The sequence below is a fragment of the Bubalus bubalis genome, chromosome 21 (assembly GCF_019923935.1).
Source record: "Bubalus bubalis isolate 160015118507 breed Murrah chromosome 21, NDDB_SH_1, whole genome shotgun sequence".
Lineage (NCBI taxonomy): Eukaryota > Metazoa > Chordata > Mammalia > Artiodactyla > Bovidae > Bubalus > Bubalus bubalis.
Window position 1 is genome coordinate 42,794,157 of NC_059177.1, and position 19,676 is coordinate 42,813,832.

General features: G+C 45.1%; 2 protein-coding genes across 20 annotated transcripts in view; one reads left to right on the top strand and one right to left on the bottom strand.

Annotated features, from left to right (window-relative positions):
• The window catches only part of ACOX2 (acyl-CoA oxidase 2), a 30,823-nt gene extending 16,348 nt beyond the window's left edge, over nucleotides 1-14,475 (top strand). For 8 of the 10 annotated variants that reach the window (XM_006041366.4, XM_006041367.4, XM_006041368.4 and 5 more), the window contains 3 exons: nucleotides 2,192-2,409; nucleotides 10,134-10,266; nucleotides 14,126-14,475. In XM_006041366.4, coding sequence (XP_006041428.2) covers nucleotides 2,192-2,409; nucleotides 10,134-10,266; nucleotides 14,126-14,188 — 414 coding nt within the window. In that variant the 3' untranslated portion in view covers nucleotides 14,189-14,475. Of the gene's footprint in view, nucleotides 1-2,191; nucleotides 2,410-4,364; nucleotides 7,515-9,255; nucleotides 9,621-10,133; nucleotides 10,268-14,125 lie in introns of those variants that run through there. The other 2 variants (XR_006547460.2, XM_044933969.2) reach the window with 2 other exon arrangements.
• Nucleotides 14,476-17,358: 2,883 nt separating this feature from the next.
• The window catches only part of KCTD6 (potassium channel tetramerization domain containing 6), a 48,720-nt gene continuing 46,402 nt past the window's right edge, over nucleotides 17,359-19,676 (bottom strand). For all 10 annotated transcript variants that reach the window (XM_006041363.4, XM_025272706.3, XM_025272708.3 and 7 more), the window contains one exon: nucleotides 17,359-18,784. In XM_006041363.4, the coding sequence (XP_006041425.1) occupies nucleotides 18,098-18,784 (687 nt within the window). In that variant the 3' untranslated portion in view covers nucleotides 17,359-18,097. The remainder of the gene's footprint in view (nucleotides 18,785-19,676) is intronic.

Consider the following 19,676-nt stretch of genomic DNA (forward strand, 5'->3'; position numbering starts at 1 on the left):
CATGCTACAAAGATCATACAGGCTGCAGGGGGAGGAGAGGACTGGAGGCTAGAGGCCAGTACAGAGCTGGCAGCAGTCTGGAAAGGGCTGAGGGTGCCCCAGACCATCAACCTGCCAGAGGGCAAGGAGAGAAGTGGGTGGATGCATTATGGGTGGATGAAATATTCAGGGTGTGGAAGAAGGAAGGGACAGGCTTCAGACAGCAGTGGAGTGGCATGGAGCTAAGAATGGCTCCTGAGCTCTAGCTCAGGCCGCTGGGACTCTGGGCCTACCTAGGGCTGGAGAACCAAGGTGGTCACTTCAATCCTCAGGCAGCAGGCCCAGAAAACAGCCGCCTTAGAACGGGAGAGCCCACCAGGGTTCTGCAGCAGCTCCCGGCGGCAGGCAGACAGGAGCGCCACCTGGTGGCCCGCCACCTCCATCGCATGGGCGGGGTGGGTGTGATTCTGCCACCCTCCATTCCACTCTGTCCACCATAGAGGTGCTGCCTGCTGTGTTCAATGCACCATCAGCACAGGAGAGGGTAAGCAAAGGCTGCAGTCTCACCAGACACCTAGAAAGGAACCGCACCTGCCCACTGTTCACCTGCTTTCCAAACCCATGCCCTGCCTTCAAAGGCACCAGGCACGACCTGCCGGGGTTACCTCACTTACTACTCATGACCCTGAGGGGGAGAGGAGCGTAATCTCAGTTTTAAGGATGAGCAGCTTCTTGGGAAGGCGGTGCTGATGCCGACCCTCTAAAGTCATAATGGGCAGGGAAACCCGCACTTCCTGGGCTCTGGGCCCTGGGAGGCCTTGTCCTCTACAGAAACCTCAAGGACCCAACTGGGTCTCATCTGGAAACCAGATGTGTGCAGCAGAGCAACACAAGGGGCAGAGGGGTGGGCAAGCAGGAGCAAACCCTGGCCCAAGTTCTGGTCCTGGCCCAGTAACATCCAGCCTCAGTCTCTGGTGGCTTTGGCAATGCAGGGTAGCAAGTAATGCTACAAATTCTTAATCGAGAGACTGACTGCCCTGGCTACCACTCATTAGCCAGTGCCTAGGTGAGGAACTTACTCTCTAGATGCCTCACACGCTTCCTCCACAAAATGGAGCTAATAATAGGATCTACCTTTAGGATTATTGTGAAGGTTATATGAGTTAATAGATGTAAAACTTAGAGAGCCACCCTGAGTATATAAACAGGGCTCCCCAGGTGGCTCAGCAGTAAAGAATCCATCCCCCTGCGATGCAGGTGACAAAGGAGACGTGGGTTCGATCCCTGGGTTGGGAAGATGCCCTGAAGGAGGAAGTGGCAACCCACTCCAGTCTTCTTGCCTGGGAAATCCCATGGACAGAGGAGCCTGGTGGGCTATAGTCCAATGGTGGCAAGGAGTCAGACATGACCGATCACAGAGTATAAATGCTACAGAGTATAAATCCCACTCCCATCCCAACCTGGACAGGAGAGAAGCTTGAAACCAATACAGTCACAAACTAAGGCTGACTGTGTTCAGAGCACGGTCCCGGGGTGCAGCTCAGCCTTGCCCCAAGGAGCCCCTCCTCTCTCTGGCCCCCCTCCTGCTCCGTAAGGCAGAGGCGGGCACCCTCGGGCAGCTCTTCATCACTCCACTCTTCAATCCAGAGCCCTGAGAATTCAGGGATGCGGCTCTAAGGTGAGAAAAGGGACCCAGGGTGTAAGTGGGAAAGTGAGGGTCTCTAACTTTGCCACACTGGGTGCAGCCTGAGCACCAAGGCATCTGACCCAGGAGGGCGGCAGAGCACATCCGCTCCTTAACCACATCCAAATGCTGCAAACCCGGCACGGGGTCAGCAGCCCAGGTACAGGTGGCAAAGCGGTGAACATGGCAGACAATAAATACCTATTTTCTCAAGAAAAGCGGTGCTGTCCCCCCGGCCCAGGTCAGCCTCCAACACTCCTGTATTCCTTCTTTCAAACCAACTTGAAACTGCCCCAAGCACAATGAGAAGCGAAGGGCCAAGTTCCAGAGCCCACCAGCCGCTAGCACACACACGCACACCATCGAAAAGGCTTAGCCAGATGCAGTGAGCTAGGAGAGAGGCGGCTGCTTGTCAGACTGCTGGGAAACACACGGCCACAGCAACCTTCTTCCAGCAGTCTTGCCAAGCTTCCGGGATGATTTGTGGAGGCAGAAATCAGAGGTTAACGCATCTCTGCATCTTTGTAGGCGCACCTCTACTATGTCACTGTGAAGATTTTCACAGAATCTCTGCAGAAACTGGAAAGCCAGCCAGCGATTCAGCAGGTGCTCAAACGCCTCTCTGACCTCTATGCCCTACATGGCATCCTGACTAACGCGGGCGACTTCCTCCATGATGGCTTCCTGTCTGGTGCCCAAATAGACATGGCGAGAAAAGCCTACCTGGACCTGCTCCCCTTCATCCGGTGAGTGGCTGCCCTTCACCCTCAACCCTCTGTTCATTTCAAACCTTCAGCTCCAAAATTCTTGCTAAATGGGGGTCTGGCAAAAGCAGCAACAGTCCTGGACACACTATGGATTAAGAAAGGGGAAAAAATAAGGGGGAAAAAATCACAACCAAAATGTTTCAGAGTAAATCATCTAGCTACCTCAAACTCTAACATGATCTGGCAATGATAGAATCTATAGAATATGAATAAAATAAAGCATACTACATATTAATACTGTGTATCAAGAATAGTATTAATGAGTCTTAATTAGTCTTCAGTTCAGTCGCTCAGTCGTGTCTGACTCTTTGCGACCCCATGAATCGCAGCACACCAGGCCTCCCAGTCCATCACCAACTCCTGGAGTTCACTCAGACTCATATCCATCGAGTCAGTGATGCTATCCAGCCATCTCATCCTCTGTCATCCCCTTCTCCTCCTGCCCCCAATCCCTCCCAGCATCAGAGTCTTTTCCAATGAGTCAACTCTTCGCATGAGGTGACCAAAGTACTGGAGTTTCAGCTTCAGCATCATTCTCTCCAAAGAAATCCCAGGGCTGATCTCCTTCAGAATGGACTGGTTGGATCTCCTTGCAGTCCAAGGGACTCTCAAGAGTCTTCTCCAACACCACAGTTCAAAAGCATCAATTCTTTGGCGCTCAGCTTTCTTCACAGTCCAACTCTCACATCCATACATGACCACTGGAAAAACCATAGTCTTGACTAGACAGACCTTTGTTGGCAAAGTAATGTCTCTGCTTTTGAATATGCTACCTAGGTTGGTCATAAGTTTCCTTCCAAGGAGTAAGCGTCTTTTAATTTCATGGCTGCAGTCACCATCTGCGGTGATTTTGGAGCCCAAAAAAATAAAGTCTGACACTGCACTTAAGGATGGAGAAGGTGATGGCACCCTACTCCAGTATTCTTGCCTGGAAAATCCCATGGACAGAGGAGCCTGGTAGGCTGCAGTCCATGGGGTCGCGAAGAGTTGGACACTACTGAGCAACTTCACTTTCACGCATTGGAGAAGGAAATGGCAGCCCACTCCAGTCAGAGGAGCCTGGTGGGCTGCAGTCCATGAGGTCGAGAAGAGTCGGACACGACTGAGCGACTTCACTTTCACTTTTCACTTTCATGCATTGGAGAAGGAAATAGCAACCCACTCCAGTGTTCTTGCCTGGAGAATCCCAGGGACGGGGGAGCCTGGTGGGCTGCCGTCTATGGGGTCGCACAGAGTTGGACATGACTGAAGCGACTTAGCAGCAGCAGCAGTACTTAAGGAACACTTATGTTTACCAGACAGTATGCCAAAAGCTTCTATATTCATCATCTCATTTAATCCTGATAGGCTTCCGAAGTGGATGCTATTAATTTCCCTACTTTATAAAGGGTAGAAAACTGGGACTTAGGGTTGAAGGTCACACAATCAGCCAGAAGAGGGGCAGGGCACAGTCTAGGACCCATCTACCTCCAGAGTACGTGCTCTTAAATTGCATGTGAAAATGAAGGCTGGGCTATTGTTTATTTCAAATATATCCTTATTTTTGTTGACTGTGCTTAGTTGACTAAACTCACTTTAATACTTCCTCAGCTTCAAGATGACATTTTTAAAATCTAGTAATTCGTGTCCTGACTTGTAAAACAATTTGTTGTTGTCCAGTCACTCAGTCGTGTCTGACTCTTTGCAACTGCATGGACTGCAGCATGCTAGGCTTCGCTGTTCTTAACGATCTCCTGGAGTTTGCTCAACAATAATATAGTTTTTACAGACCACATAAGCAGTGCAGTTGACCGCCATGACATGCTAATGGAATACATTCATCCCGTCACTTTATATATAATCAAAATGATCACTTTAAGAAGACCAAAGCCCCAAATGACCAGGATACTGGAAGAAATAGAAATTATTACTAATTAGTAACCATTGTCCATAAGATGGAAAAGGAGACAAGCTGAGACATTGCTTTTCTGAGAAAAGACGATGCCTGCTGTGTTTGTTGGGAGCCACGCAGGGCATGACACGTAAGTGTACGACTCTTCCCCTAAAACCTCCAGTAGTTCACACCATCAACAATAGGAGAACAAAAGAAAAGGGGACTTCCCTGATGGTCCTGCAGTTAGGACTCCACGCTTCCACTGCAGGAAGCAGCCACAGGTTCAATCCCTCCTGGTCAGGGAAATGAGATCCCAAATCCCGCAAGGCACAGCCAATAAAGAGTTGAACTTTTAAAAAAAAGAGATATTCATGAAGGAGATTTAAAAAAAAAAAAAGCTAGACGAACTTCTTTTCATTTTGAACAATATCCAACATGTTACTTGTGACTCCAAGTTGATGCTCAGTGAATTGAAACTTAAAAATTATCAAAACTGTATCAGATGTAAAATTATGTCCCAGGGATTAAACTTTCCCTAATAGAGAGAATCCAGTGGTTAGAACCATTAATAGCATAATTGAGTACTGCACACTTCAAGCCCAAGTGTGTCTAACTTTCTGAAACGCTTGGCATTTAAAGCACATGAAGATGATAACGTTCTAGCCCTGACTGTTGGTAATAATGAAACACAAAAGATCACCGATAAGCATGATTTTTTTTTAAATTTGCAACAGCATGCTGAGTGCTTCCCTTGGGCCCAGAGACTTACAATTCAGACAAGACAGACAGCACTGACAAAAAAGACAACGTGCGCACATCAAACCCACACACGGATTTATTCACATTACGGTTTCTAAAGTAGCCTTCCTACTGCAGCCGGGTAATTAGGAGCCTAAGCGACTCCAGGCTTTTAACAGTCCTGTGCCACACTCCACGCTTTGATTATTCAGCATCACCCTCAGATTTCTGAGATGACAAATGAAGGATGGCACACTATTCTAAGTGACACTAAGAACCAGCTCTCTGCGTCATGGTAATTAGCAACTAAAACAGTTTTTAGTGGTTTAAACAGTCCTAAAATCCCAGGGGTGACACTTTTAGGCAAAGATGGCAGACTGAACATGTGCATTTACTTTTGTTCCCTCCTAAAACCCTACTAAAAACATCAATAAATTAATTTTAAAATGTTAAAAGGCATAAACCCACAGAGAGAGAGCGCAGGAGAGGGAAACAGGAACTCTGGAGAGGAGATGGACAAACAGTGACTCGGCAGACCTGATTACACTGAATCACAAATCAAAAGTAGCAAAAGCTGAGAAGCCATCAAGGGCCACCACAGGACCCAAGAGCTGCAGCACCAGGTCCCTCTGGCAACGGGGGTGAAGGGAGGACCGACAAGGTGGGCTGGAGTCTACTTCAGAAGGAGCCGGATCCCCGCTTCCCTCCTCCTCTCTGAGCAGGTGTAAGACCTTCCCTGACCGAACCCTGGCTGAAGGCTGAGCAGAGGGTCTGCAGACTAGAAGACCTCAGGCTTAGTTGAGGGTGAGGACCACTGGGCCACCCTACAGAAACCAGGGGCCTGAAGACATGTTTATAGGCTAAGGCTGACAGCCATCTCCCCCAGCCCTCTTTTCCCACATGTGCATGCGTGCCAAGTCGCTTCAGTCGTGTCCGACTCTCTGTGACCCCGTGGACTGTAGCCCACCAGGTTCCTCTGTCCCTGGGATTCTCCAGGCAAGAATACTTGAGTGGGTTGCCATGCCCACCTCCAGGGGATCCTCCCGATCCAGGGATCAAACCTGCCTCTCTTATGTCTCCTGCACTGACAGGCAGTTCTGGACCTCTAGCACCACCTGGCAAGCTCCCTTTTCCCACAGGTTCCCAGCAAACAGGCGGCCAGGTCAGTGTCCTGTAGGAAAATGACATCATGGTCCTTCTCTGGAGAATCTGACCAGTCCAAAGAAGAGAGATGTGAAGATACTGACACCGGGGTTCCCCAGTGGTCCACCCAGTTCAGCCCACAGGGAATTCCACACTGACAAGTACACCAGACTTGTCATCAGCTAGACTGTCCTACTCTTAGCTATGACCAGACACTCAGGGATTGCCAGCACTCGAGGAAAACCCGTCATAAAAGACAGAGACCAAGCAAGAACAAGGCAACTCCAAAGACACAAGAGAATCTTCTGGGTGAAAACTTTTTTGAAAGATCAGTAACATCCTCAAAGAGTTCACAGGACATATGGCAAGCAGAAAAGAACGTCATTTCTTAAGAAGTAATATTCAGAGAAGAGCAACAGAAAGAGTTCTGTGAAATCAATGACAGCGAAAATGAGAAGCTCAGCTGAAGGACCGGAGGACAAAGCTGCAGAAATCTCGTAGAAAGCAAGCAAACCGAAGACGACAGAAAAAGGACAGAAGATAAAAAATAGTGAGAGGACTGATCCTCACTGTCCATCTGAAGAGCAGGACTAGAAAGAGAAGACAGAAAATACCGAAGGGAGCAAATCATTAATAAAACAGTGCAAGAAAACATTCCTCAAATGAAGCTACGAGTTTCAGGCTGAAAAGGCCAGAGGAGAGGCAACACACACCCATGAACAGGCCAAACATTTAGGCAGCGGTCACAAACACTACAAAGGCAGGACAGCAGGGCCGGGGATCGGGAACGCTGCGGCTGGGGACGGAGGACCGGAGTTTCAGGAGGTCAGAGAGGGCCTCCCAGGGACGGTGATGATCTGAAGAAAGATGTGAAGGTGGGGAGGTAGAAGGAGCCGTGTGGCTGGCTGGGAAAAGCGCACTCCACGCAAGGGAGAAGCACGAACGCTGGCAGGCAGAGCACGCTCGGCACGTCCACCCAGGGAAAGAGACAAGGCCGCAGCAGCTGGAGTCGCATGACTGAGGTGGAGAATGAGAGCAGAAGCCGGCGAGCTGCGGGTGTGCTGGGAAGGGCAGCGGAGGGGCTGGAGGGCACGGCCAAGACAAGACTCTGCCCTTCGCTGTGAGTGGTTCTGAGCATCACACACGCAATCTGAGGGAATCTGAGGTGTGTATGTAAAGGATCACTCCAGTTGCCATGTTAGGAACCGACTGGGGAGGGGTGAAAAGCAGAGAGACCGGTGGTTGCTGCTGCTGCTGCTGCGTCGCTTCAGTCGTGTCCGACTCTGTGCGACCCCCTAGACGGCAGCCCAGCAGGCTCCCGCGTCCCTGGGATTCTCCAGGCAAGAACACTGGAGTGGGTTGCCATTTCCTTTTCCAATGCATGAAAGTGAAAAGTGAAAGTGAAGTCACTCAGTCGTGTCCGACTCTTAGCGACCCCATGGACTGCAGCCTACCAGGCTCCTCCGTCCATGGGATTTTCCAGGCAAGAGTACTGGAGTGGGGTGCCATTGCCTTCTCCAGAGAGACCAGTTAGGAGGCCGCAATAAGCCCGGTGAGAGATGCTGGCGGACTGGACCAGCGTGACAGCACTGGAGGTGAGGGGAAGCGGTCCAAATTTGGGTTTATTCTTGAGACAGAACAAGATTTGCTAACAGATCTGACGTGGAAAGTAAGAGACTGAGAGGAGCTCAGGTTTGGGGCCAGGACCGAGTCACCATTTACTGTAAACGGGGAAGGCTACAGGAGAGCCAGGTTTGGGTAGGGTGGACAGAATTTCTCGAAGATCAGGAGGCTGCTTTTGAATACCTCAAATTTGAAGAGCCCGCTAGAAATCATGTAAACCGTTAGTAAGCAGGTGAGGCTGGAGAGAGAAATGCAGAAGCCACTGGCGTGCGGTTGGTATTTAAAGCCACCAGGACAGTATCACGAGGGGTGAGTGTATGAAGAGGAGAGGCCCAGGCACTGAGTCTCAGGACCCTTCAAAGACAAGGAGGAGACGACCTTGACAAAAGCTGCTTAAGCGGAGTGGAGGGAAGAAAACCTGAATCTAGCTGAGGAGAACAGCCAGACAAGAAGAACTGCAAAGAGCAAGCATAAAGAAGCTGGACACTTTCAAGGAGTTTTGTCACAAAGGGGAGGCAAGGTACAGGTGAAACGATGGGGAGGGAAACAGAGTCAAATGAGTGTTTTGATACAGATGGGAGAAATGGCAGCCTGTTTGTACACTGATGGACATGATCCAGTACAGACGGGAATTTCGACATTGCGGTGGAAATACAGGAGGACTTCTGGAACATGGCTCTACTGGGCAAGTGGGGAAGGTATCAGTGGACAAGGGGGGACTGGCCTGAGCTGGTAACTAGGACAGTGTAGCTGTTCAGAGAGAGAAAACCCCGTATGTTTACATGCATACTTGGGAACTTGTGGACTCCTCTTACCACTCCTATTTTCACACCAGTGAAAAGGGACTCAAAGTCACCTAGGTTAAGAGAGATGGGGAAGTGGGCACCACAGATCTGAGGATCAAAGAGCAGGTGGGAGAGAAGGTAAGAGAATGAACAAGTGAATGAATTCGAGCCAAGAATGACTGCCAAGCAGCCATCAGGGCCCGCTCGAGTCTTCAGGGCAGTCAGTATTGGTTTTTTCAGGCATGTATTGTTACAAAGGTGCGGGACAAAGCCGGTGGAAAACGGGATATAACAAGGGATGGTGTTTTGCTGAACAAGTATGACAAGCAAGAAAACCTGTTGAATGTATCTTGCAGTGAGTGAATATAACAGACCATGGAATTTCAGATGGATGAAGAAAGTGAGCCCACACAGAAAAGGGACTTGAGGCAGCAGGTGCGAGTAGAGTCAAAGAATTATGAACAGCCCTGTAGGAAAACCATGTCATAATGATGAGGAAAGGCCATCCAGGATTAAAGTAAGGACAGTATCCCACGCACCTCAAATGCCGTGTGAAACAAGGGTTAGGGAAGAGTGTAAACAGTCATGTATTTTATTTCATATCCTCTGCTAAAAAAGGAAGAGAAGCATGTAAACAAGTTTTTAAATAACTTCATTCCATAGGTTAAAAGAAAATAATTTTGCTGCCTGAAAGGTAAAATGAGAATTACAGAAGTCAGAGAAGTAGAGGGAGTAAGCTAGAAAGACAAGAAACGGTGAAAAAGAAAATGGCTGGGCTTACGGTGAAATGAAGACATGGATGACAAGCCCCGGTGTGTGACCCTGGCAGACAGAGGGAGGCTGCAGAAGATCAGTGCAGGAAAGTCAAGGAACTGAGACATCAAGTTCTAGAGGAACGTCCACACAGACAGTGAAATCACTAAGAATTATAACAGAAGGGCCAGGAGAGCGTTGGTGGAACATGGCCGAGCTGTGAACAGAGAACATCTAAAGTCATAATAACAGATAGAATACACAGCCGTTACAAGGTAAGCACTGAATGTTAGTCTGGCCGAAACTAACTATACTAGGAGGCAGGACGACCAAGGAGAGGAGGCAGAGGCTAGGGGTGGGGAGGGCACGGTGGCACAAGCAAGGAGAGGCGTGCTAAAACAGATCCAATCTTCTGTAACAGACAACAGATGATATCTAGCAACACTGAACAGAAAGTAGTAATACAAACAAGACACTGAGAGGCATTCAGGTCAGTTCCCTAAATACCCGCTAAGAGAGTAAAACTTCGACTGCCTCTAGGGGCTGGGGGGGAAGAAATGGAGGTGAGAAGCAGGGATACGCTGAGTTTAAATAACAAGCCTTGAAAACCTATTTGACTCTTTCTACTGTGCCTATATAACTGATCAAAAATTAAAACTTCCAAAAAAAATTAAAACTGAGCTGTTCAAAAAGTGGATAATGATGCAACTTCTAATTAGATGTTGTTATTCACCATTCCAGATGAATCAAGCAATCTAATATACTCACAAACTCTTTTTTCCTCTCAGGAAGGATGCTATCTTGTTAACTGATGCTTTTGACTTCACGGATCAGTGTTTAAATTCAGCGCTTGGCTGTTATGATGGACATGCCTATGAACGTCTGTTCCAGTGGGCTCAGAAGTCACCCACCAATACTGAGGTAGCTGACTAGAACACTTGATAAATTACCTAAGAGAGCAGGGAACAAGCAGTAACTGTACCTCCATGCTTTCCCATGGCAATCGATGTCCATTAGGTTAGAAATTGCTTGGCATAGTATATCTATTTACAATATTTTAAGAATACAAAAAAAAAAAAAAAACAGGAGCAGGGATGTGGCCTGGCAGCGTCTCTGAGTTTGAACTGTAATCAGCAAAATGCACTGCTCAGAATTTGGTGAAGGGAATTAGGAGGAAGGACCAAGCTCTAAATCACAGCTTGACATACCCAAGGGCATACACACGGAGAGGCAGGCTGGCGTTTAAGTAACAGAAATAAGAAGACAAACGGCTGCACTGATTTAACCACCTTATTTTCAGCCTTTTAACTCTCAGTTTAGTGTTGATACAGCAGGTGTTGAGAGGACAGGAAGCTTGGGGTGGTGGGGGGGGGTGTCTCTCTCAGATCTCACCACCTGGGAGAGATGCCGCCTTCCTCTTTAAGGAACAACACCCCAGGGACAGAGGGGGCTGCGGCAATGCATCAGTATCCCAGGGAAGCCGAGTGAATGACAAGTACAAAGGTGACGGTGAAAAGATGCCCAGCTGTCCTAAGAGAGACCACCAGAACTCATTAACAGAAGGGGGAGGACCCAATAAATCCTAACAGCCTAGGGCCAGGGTCCCAGACTCTCTGCTGTGAGCCTCGAGGGAAACTTGACGAATATCAATGGGTACATTAACTGGAGGAGAGAAATGGCTCCTGCATTTAGAATTTGGGAAACCAACATTTAATAGCTGACTTGATACAGATGATCAAAACAAAGGCTCTCTATAGCTACACAACAGGCTATTTTGAATTCTATACTGCAAATGTGTTATTCAGATGATGAAGCCTACTTTTTTACCTTCTGTCAAATTTCAGAAAAAGTGTCTTAACACCTCATCAAATTGGCACCTCTCAGGCGTCCATTCACACTTAGCATGGTGTTAGACTTGCTCTTAACGTTCTGCATCCTGTCATACCTCACAGCTTAATTTAACATGGTTATCTTAAGTTGCACCACAACCAGTTACCCCCCAGAAGCTTATCAGATAGAAGGCCAATCCGTTTCGGTCCTTCCCTGTCTCCAGGAAGGCACCCTTCTAACTCAGCAAGGAAATATCAAGAGCTTACCTAAAGACTGTACATTTATTGGTTAGCACAGTCAAGCTACTTACATTATGTTACCTTTTCTAATGATTAGATCTCTACTTTCTAACGTTTAAACCCTGGCAAAGAGCTACAGCGATCCTATCCCTCTAGATTAGCCCCTGTGGTCTAAAGAGACACACATGCCCTTTGATGCTCGAGAGAAAAACCTCCCCTGCCTTAACACCTGTCAGGGAGCACTGCCATATCCAGCTCAAAGCTGCTTTAGCAGCAATGCGAGGAAGCATGCCAGTTCTCCTGTTCCTCATCTTCACCAAAGAACAGAGGGGGCTCTCTGTCTTTTACTTGTTTCTACCCTTCTTCTTGAAAGAATTTACTCTGGACACTGTATGACTGCAGGCTTGTCTAAATGAGCGGCGTCACTGACCCAGGGCATCAGCACACTGGGTAGGGAATGTGGATGCTCGACATCCCAGGCACCCTCCCCAATCTGCCGCCACTTGACTGTGAACAAGGATGGAATTCATCGTCCCAACTCCAGGGTCTACCAGAGTAGATGCTTTGCATTACGGAGTAAATGAACATGGTTCTGCGACCTGCACAGGGGGACAAGGACCCTGCTGCACACACAGTAATGCCAACTCCCGCCATCCCAGTGCATCTCACCTCGCTAAAAAGGGAAAGGGAGAGCAACGTGGCTCTTGCATGCACACTTTAGGAACGTGAGTTCACACCTGACCTTGAAGGACTGTTTCCAGCTAGTTGAAATGACACTTGTTTGACTACCGATATTCAGCCCCCTCATCTTACATTCCCGGCTCCTCTACGGACTACCAAAATAGCACTTTTAAAGAGTTATTTTCTAATCTGCTGTAGGTAATTTTGAAACTGCAGAAAGAAACATTTGCCCCCGTTTGCCCTAGCAGAAAAAGGAACACTACAGGTATTTCAAATCAATTAAAATGAAAGCTACTCTGAAATATGCCTTGTCAGACACAAAAGTACAAACAGGAATTTATTTCCCTGACATTTCTACCAAAAGGAAAATGCTATGCTGAGTGAAACGTGTTAGAACTGTAAGCATCTCTTCTGTCTCGGGGAGGTTAAGTGTTGAGCTCTAACCCAGACAGCAGGATGCACTCCCATGGTTTACTCTCTCCTCGGTGTCTCCTGTCTTTCCCCCCGATTTGGATGCTATCTCAAGCCCGTTTCTTTGTAATGAACTGCAAAAGGCTGTTCCCCTTCCCCACTCAGTTCAGTGCAGTCGCTCATTCATGTCCGACTCTCTGTGACCCCATAAACTGCAGCACGCCAGGCCTCCCTGTCCATCACCAACTCCCGGAGTTCACCCAAACCCATGTCCATTGAATTGGTGATGCCATCCAGCCATCTCATCCTCTGTCGTCCCCTTCTCCTTCTGCCTTCAATCTTTCCCAACATCAGGGTCTTTTCAAGTGAGTCAGCTCTTCGCATGAGGTGGCCAAAATACTGGAGTTTCAGCTTTAACATCAGTCCTTCCAGTGAATACCCAGGACTGATCTCCTTGCAGTCCAAGGGACTCTCATGAGTCTTCTCTAACATCACAGTTCAAAAGCATCAATTCTTCAGCGCTCAGCTTTCTTTACAGTCCAACTCTCACATCCATACATGACCACTGGAAAAACCATAGCCTTGACTAGACAGACCTTTGTGGACAAAGTAATGTCTCTGCTTTTTAATATGCTGTCTAGGTTGGTCATAGCTTTCCTTCCAAGGAGTAAGCCTCTTTTAATTTCATGGCTGCAGTCACCATCTGCAGTGACCCTAACCCTTCCCCACTAGAACTCCTCTAAGAGGTTCCCTATAGATGCAAGCAGTAGAGACACCACTGGGGATAATTTCTAAACAAGAATCCTATCTCCCCCCAATTATTCTACTGTAGAAATTTGTTAAAATGGTTGCCAGATGTTCAACACACCTACCGATTCATTCGCTCATTCAATCGTTTAACAAATAGTTGTTGAGCATATGATGTATACCAGAAGCTATAGGTGCTGAGGACACGGTGGAGAACCCCTGTTATCAGGGAGCTTACAGTTTCAGCTCAGACAGGCAAAAAAGTGAAACGATATCGTAAAAGATGAGGGTAGAGCAGTGAAATGAAGACATCACATTAGAGAATAAGGTAGGCACTTCCCTGTGGTCCAGTGGTTAAGACTACTCCACACTCCCAACGCAGGGAGCACAGGTTCAATCCCTGGTCGGGCACTAAGATCCCACGTGCTGTGCGATGGGGCCAAAAAATAAATAAATAAATGAATATTTTTAAAGAGAGCAAACAAGGTATATTAAGAACACCCAATTCTGACACAGAACGCTGCTTATTTCATTCCACCTTCTGGTTTCTTGTTTTTTGGTTAATGTGCTCAATTTCAAAGAGTGAAGCCTCTTATTTGTATTAAATCCCCAAAGCAAAATGATAAGCTGTGGTTTTTTAATTGGCCACCTGCATCCACAATTTGAAATCTGCATGAGAAAAGGAAGGATGCCCTTTGGGAAAAAATGTTTCCCCATATGTTCATCACAAAATGGATTTTAAAAATACATTTAAAAATTAAGAATCTTATGTAACATTACTGTTTTGAAATTACAAACTTAATGTGAAAGTGAAAGTCATTAATCCTGGCAGAAAAAGTCTGTTTTAACAATGCACTTCTTTCTACTCACAGGGGAACCCTGCCTATGAGAAATATATAAGACCACTATTACAAGGCCGGAGAGCCAGGCTCTGAGACGACCCACAGCACTGGAGAGGCACCACCGTGTGCTCGTCATGCTACGGCGCAGGTGTCTTTAAAATCTACAACTACACATGCACGTATTGTTTAAAAGAATCATTATCCTTCAGAGAGAGTCTGAAGCACGTGAAATATCTGATTTATTCCAAAATAATCCAGGGGAAGAAATAGGAGGAGTGAATCATTGTTAAAGCTGTTCAATGGGTACGTGGGTGTTTACACTATTCTCTCTACTTCCGAATGTTTGAAATTTCCCACAATTAAAAACAAAGCACTATCCATTTGTAGCATCTGTTTTGTGAAATCCCAGGGTTTTGCTTTAGATCTAGCAAAAGCCAACAGATCTATTAGTTATCACTTGTGTTGTCACAGCGCACATTTATTCATCCCAGGGCTTAAAAGAAAACACACACACACACTGCTGCTAAGTCGCTTCAGTCGTGTCCGACTCTGTGCAACCCCATAGACGGCAGCCCACCAGGCTCCCCTGTCCCTGGGATTCTCCAGGCAAGAACACTGGAGCAGGTTGCCATTTCCTTCTCCATTGTGTGAAAGCAAAAAGTGAAAGTGAAGTCGCTCAGTCGTGTCCGACTCTTCGAAACCCCATGGACTGCAGCCCACCAGGCTCCTCCATCCATGGGATTTTCCAGGCAAGAGTACTGGAGGGGGGTGCCATTGCCTTCTCCAATACACACACACACGCACATAAACAATCCTCTTCTAAAAGTGTATATACTTGCTATAGTCTAAATAAAATGTCGATCACCTCATGCCAATCAGAATGGTTGTCACTAAAAGAATAAGAAATAGGGACTTCCCTCATGGTCCAGTGGCCAAGACTGCTTCCAGCGCAAGGGGGCAGGGGTTCAATCTCTGGTCAGGGAACTAGATCCCACATGCCACAAGTAAGACCCAGCACAGCCAAATAAATAAATACTTTCAAAATAAATTAAAAAAAAATTTTTAAGGTAATAAATAACAAGTACTGGCAAGGATACGGAGAAAGGAAAACACTTGTGCACCGTTGGAGGGGAGTGTAAGTTGGTGCAACCACTGTGGAAAACAGTATGGAGGTTCCTCAAAAAGGTAACAATAGAGCTATGATGCAGCCCAGCAGTTCCACTTCTGAGTACGTGTCCAAAGAAAACAAAAACACTAACTTGAACGATACATGTGTACCCTACAGTCACTGCAGCATTATTTACGACAGCAAAGATATGGCAACAATCTAAGAGCCCAACACATGAACGGCCAAAGAAATTGTGGTGTATATAAACAGCGATATTACTCAGCCATAAAAGAGAATGAGATTGTACCATCTATAGGAGCATGAACGGACCTAGAGAGTACTAGGCCACGTAAAATAAATCAGACAAAAGACAGACAAAGGCCATATAATTTCAATTCTATTAAATTCTATCTAAAAAAAAAAAAAGACAAATGAGCAAACAAAACAGAGAGAGACTCAAAGATACAGCAGTGGTTGTTGGGGAGGTAGGACACAGGTGAAAGATTAGAAGGCACAAACTTTCAGTTATAAAATAAGTCACAGGATGTAACGGATACCACAGGGAGTACAGTCAGCAACACTGTGGAGACTGGTGACACGTGGTCCCCAGATTTACCGTGGCGATCGATTCATAATGAATATGAATGTCCAATCACCATGCAGTACACCTGAAATCAACACAATATTGTATGTCAACTATACTTCAATTTAAAAACAGAAAAAGAAAAAAATAGAGCCCTAGGGATACAACATAAATGTTTAAAAATCAACTCTTCCACAATAAAAATCATTTAAAATTTCATAAAAGACATAACTGTCTCAAATTATCCAAGTATAACCATGCTACATTTTTCACATCATTTTCAACTGCCCAAGTTAAAAAAAAAAAACACACTCAAAATTAAATATTATCAAACAAATTGCAAAAAACCTCAGCAGGCTACTTTTCCTAATATACTCATTTAAATAATCATTTAATCGTTAATAACATAAATCTTACAAAATTTACCAAAAGCAAACTTATCTCCAGTAATCTGGACAAGGGAGAGGCCTCATCAGCGTTTAACTCTTAAAACCCTGGAACAACTAATAGTCACACTTCATACCAGTTTTCAGTCCAAATTAATTTTATCTTTCATTCACCTTTGTTAACTCAACAATGCATTGACTGGCTAAGCTGTTCCTTTTCTTGTTGTTTCTTTTTTAGGTAACCCCTAATCAATTTGAAGTAGGAGACAATTTTCTACAATGATAACCTCATACTTGGTACCTGTACTGAAACCACAGCCACCTACCAATAGTTAACGTTAAGGGATTTTAGTTTGAAAACGGTGAAAATGGGGGTAATTACAAGTTTCTAGATATTGGTCATTTGTCAAACCTTAAATTTTCAGAACGAAGTGGGTAAACACGGATGTAAGACAGTGTTCTCATCCTCCTTTTAAAGAAGAGAATTTCAGAATCTTCTCAGAGAAGAAAAGGGAGTCTGGGGTGCACAGCCTCAGAACCCTACTCCTCCCTTAGACAACAGGGAAATTTCTGAACTTTCTTTTAAAAGGTGTTCTAGTAAACTAGGAAGTTTCACTATAGTTAACATAATCCTTCCTGTGAGCAACTTCCAAGAAACAGAATCAAATGAACTATGCAAAATAAAACTACAGTGAAATAAATAAAAGTACACCGTATCTCCAACTGTTCTAGATCCTTTGTTCACTCCAGTCTCCTTCTCCTCAGAAAGTTAATCTTAATAATAAATTGCATTCATGGGTCACCATTAATATGTGAGAATAAAATGGTTCGAGTCGGCTTGTCCCTGTGCTCAATACAAAGCTAGAACAAGGGTCACAGAGCAATGACAACCAGAGAAAAATCTATGATCTTCAAAATAAGTCCTATTGGAAAAAAAATTGTCAAGCTGTATGTTCGCTGTCCAGCTATGCGCTGTTTTAAACAAAACTAGTAATTTCATCAATTCCTGACTCGACAGCACAGTAGAATTCCATAAACTGCACCCTGAAGCTCCCACTGGGTCCTTCTGAATCAAATACAAACGTGCTATAGGCAGTATTTATTAGGACATAACATAAAACAATGCACCTTTTAGACAAGGATTAAGATTTCCCCCCTTAACAATAATCAACCAATACACACCTAATTCTCATATTTCAATTTTTATTGTTTTTTTGTTTTTTTTTTTTTTTTTTCTGGTAGACAGTACCACTTGACAATTATACTGCACCAGGCATAAGATGTTAAGATTTCTACCACAGGGACGTTTTGTATTCAGAATCCAATATAAATATTTCTAGTCAGACATCTCCATGGCTACAGATATTTGGTTGCTTGATTTATATGCATAGAAAGAAACAGTTGTCATAACTGTAAAAAGCAGTACTTAACAAGTACTTTTACATGATTGGAATAGTTTTCCTTTAATATTACAATACTGTTTATTGGTCTGAAAAGTAGGTCACCCTACATGATGTTCTGATTTTTCCCCAAGGCATCATGAGTACTCTGTTTATTCTTTCACTCCTGCATTTTTAGCCTTCTAGTTGATTTAGGGGCTATTTAATCAGAAATCATTTTAGCACTGCAAAAAAAAAAAAAAAAAAAGCTTTGTTAAATCATTATAGACCATAATGATTTTCAGACTTCTTTGTATAAAAAAAAAAAAAAAACGGTATTTGGAGGCTCGGAACAGGCACATGCACACTTGGGGTGAAGGGAACAAAATATAGAGGAGTACTTCCTTCTGGTCCCCAATGCCTTCAAATAAATACAAATATTAAAAAAAAAAAATCTCACACTGTGATTTAAAAAAAAAAAAAAAAGGTCAGCCTCTTGGATGTCCTGGGAAGTCCACTTCCAGGAACCTCCCCCAGGGCTGGAGGTCAGTCGTCTGTCTTCCGGGCCAGCCTGCAGAAAGTCCAGTTGTGCTCCACCGTGTTCTCGTTGGCCCGCTCACTCATGTGGTGCACTCGGGTGTTGCGGATCGTGAAACCCTGTTTTGTAATGTACTCCATCAGGTGGACTCGGAGAGAGACTTCCTGGTGATAATCACAGGGTCCGAAAGTAAAGGACACCTGGCAATCTCTGGTGTCCATCATGTGCTTGTTCCACTTCGTAAAATAGTTTGATATGCCTTCTAGTAAGGAATGGACCTTGGTGGTAATGGTTAACTGGGTTATGATGACAGCTACCGGATTGGAGTACTTAGAAAGCTTCCGGGTACTAGATAACTCCACGACTTCTTCAAAAGTATCCACGGGATACAAAGGCTTGGGGTCATTGAGACATTGAATCAAGGGCTCAATCTGATAAAAGTCTGCTTCTTTCCGAAGCAGATCAAATTCCTTAAAATCCAGGGGTAAGGTCAGCTCTGAAGTTCTTAAGAAGTTGAGGACATATCGGAAAAGAGGTCCATCTCGATCAATGAAGTAATTGCCTTGAGGGTCTCGAGCTGTGGGGAAGTCCCCCCCAAACATGGCTCCAAGCATGGAATCCGGGTAACGCGTCAATGTGGTGAGCGACGTCGTGTACAAGTGTCCACCTACATTTAACGTGACTGGGTCAGTCATCTGAAATTGTTTAAAACACGATCAGTCATCTGAAAATAAATTTTTTTTCTTAAATCCTAACTTTGACCAATTAAGAAAATTAGTGGCAACAAGCAAAGCGAAAGTTTCAGGCTACAGCACATCCAGCAAGCCACTGATGCAAAACAGCTTTAGTTTCAGTGAGAAACCCACCCAGATGAAGGGATCGAACATTCACTTTCAACAGAAAAAAGAGCTATGTCCACCGCTTCAGAGCCTTACACTGAAAAAGGAGGGCATGACTTCCGAAGCCATTTAATTTCAGGCCCAGGGTCTAGAGGTTTTCAGGTTAGAGTATATTATGGGAAGAGGAAGAGAAACTTAAAATATACTCATTTTCTCCCCAGTTTAAAAAAAAAAAAACTTCTGTTTCTTAATTCAATTTAACACAAAACAATATAAATGATTGAATAACATAAAGATACCTACTTTCAGTATTTTTGTCTTTTCCCCCTCAAGGAGGGAAATGATGAAATTTTAACAATAAAAATGTGTGTGGACTTAATCTCAACTTTTCATGGAAGAAATAGTGCCAAATACTAACTTAAAATACACAGTTTGGTCAAAACAATCTCATATATTTTGTTGTTGTTCAGTCTCTAAGTCATGTCCAACTCCTTGCAACTCCACTGACTGCAGCCCGCCAGGCTCCTGTCCATTGGATTTTCAAGGCAAGAAGACTGGAGTGGGTTCTCACATACCCAAAGGCTAATAGCAGCTTTCAAATTTCATAATCTGATAGTATAATCACTTTTGTAACATTAATGTCACAATCTGACCTTTAACTTTGAAAAGCAAGCTTCTCTAAATAATACATACCTTTGGCTTTTAAAACCATACGTAAGAAATAAAGCAAGACAGGTAAAGACAGGTA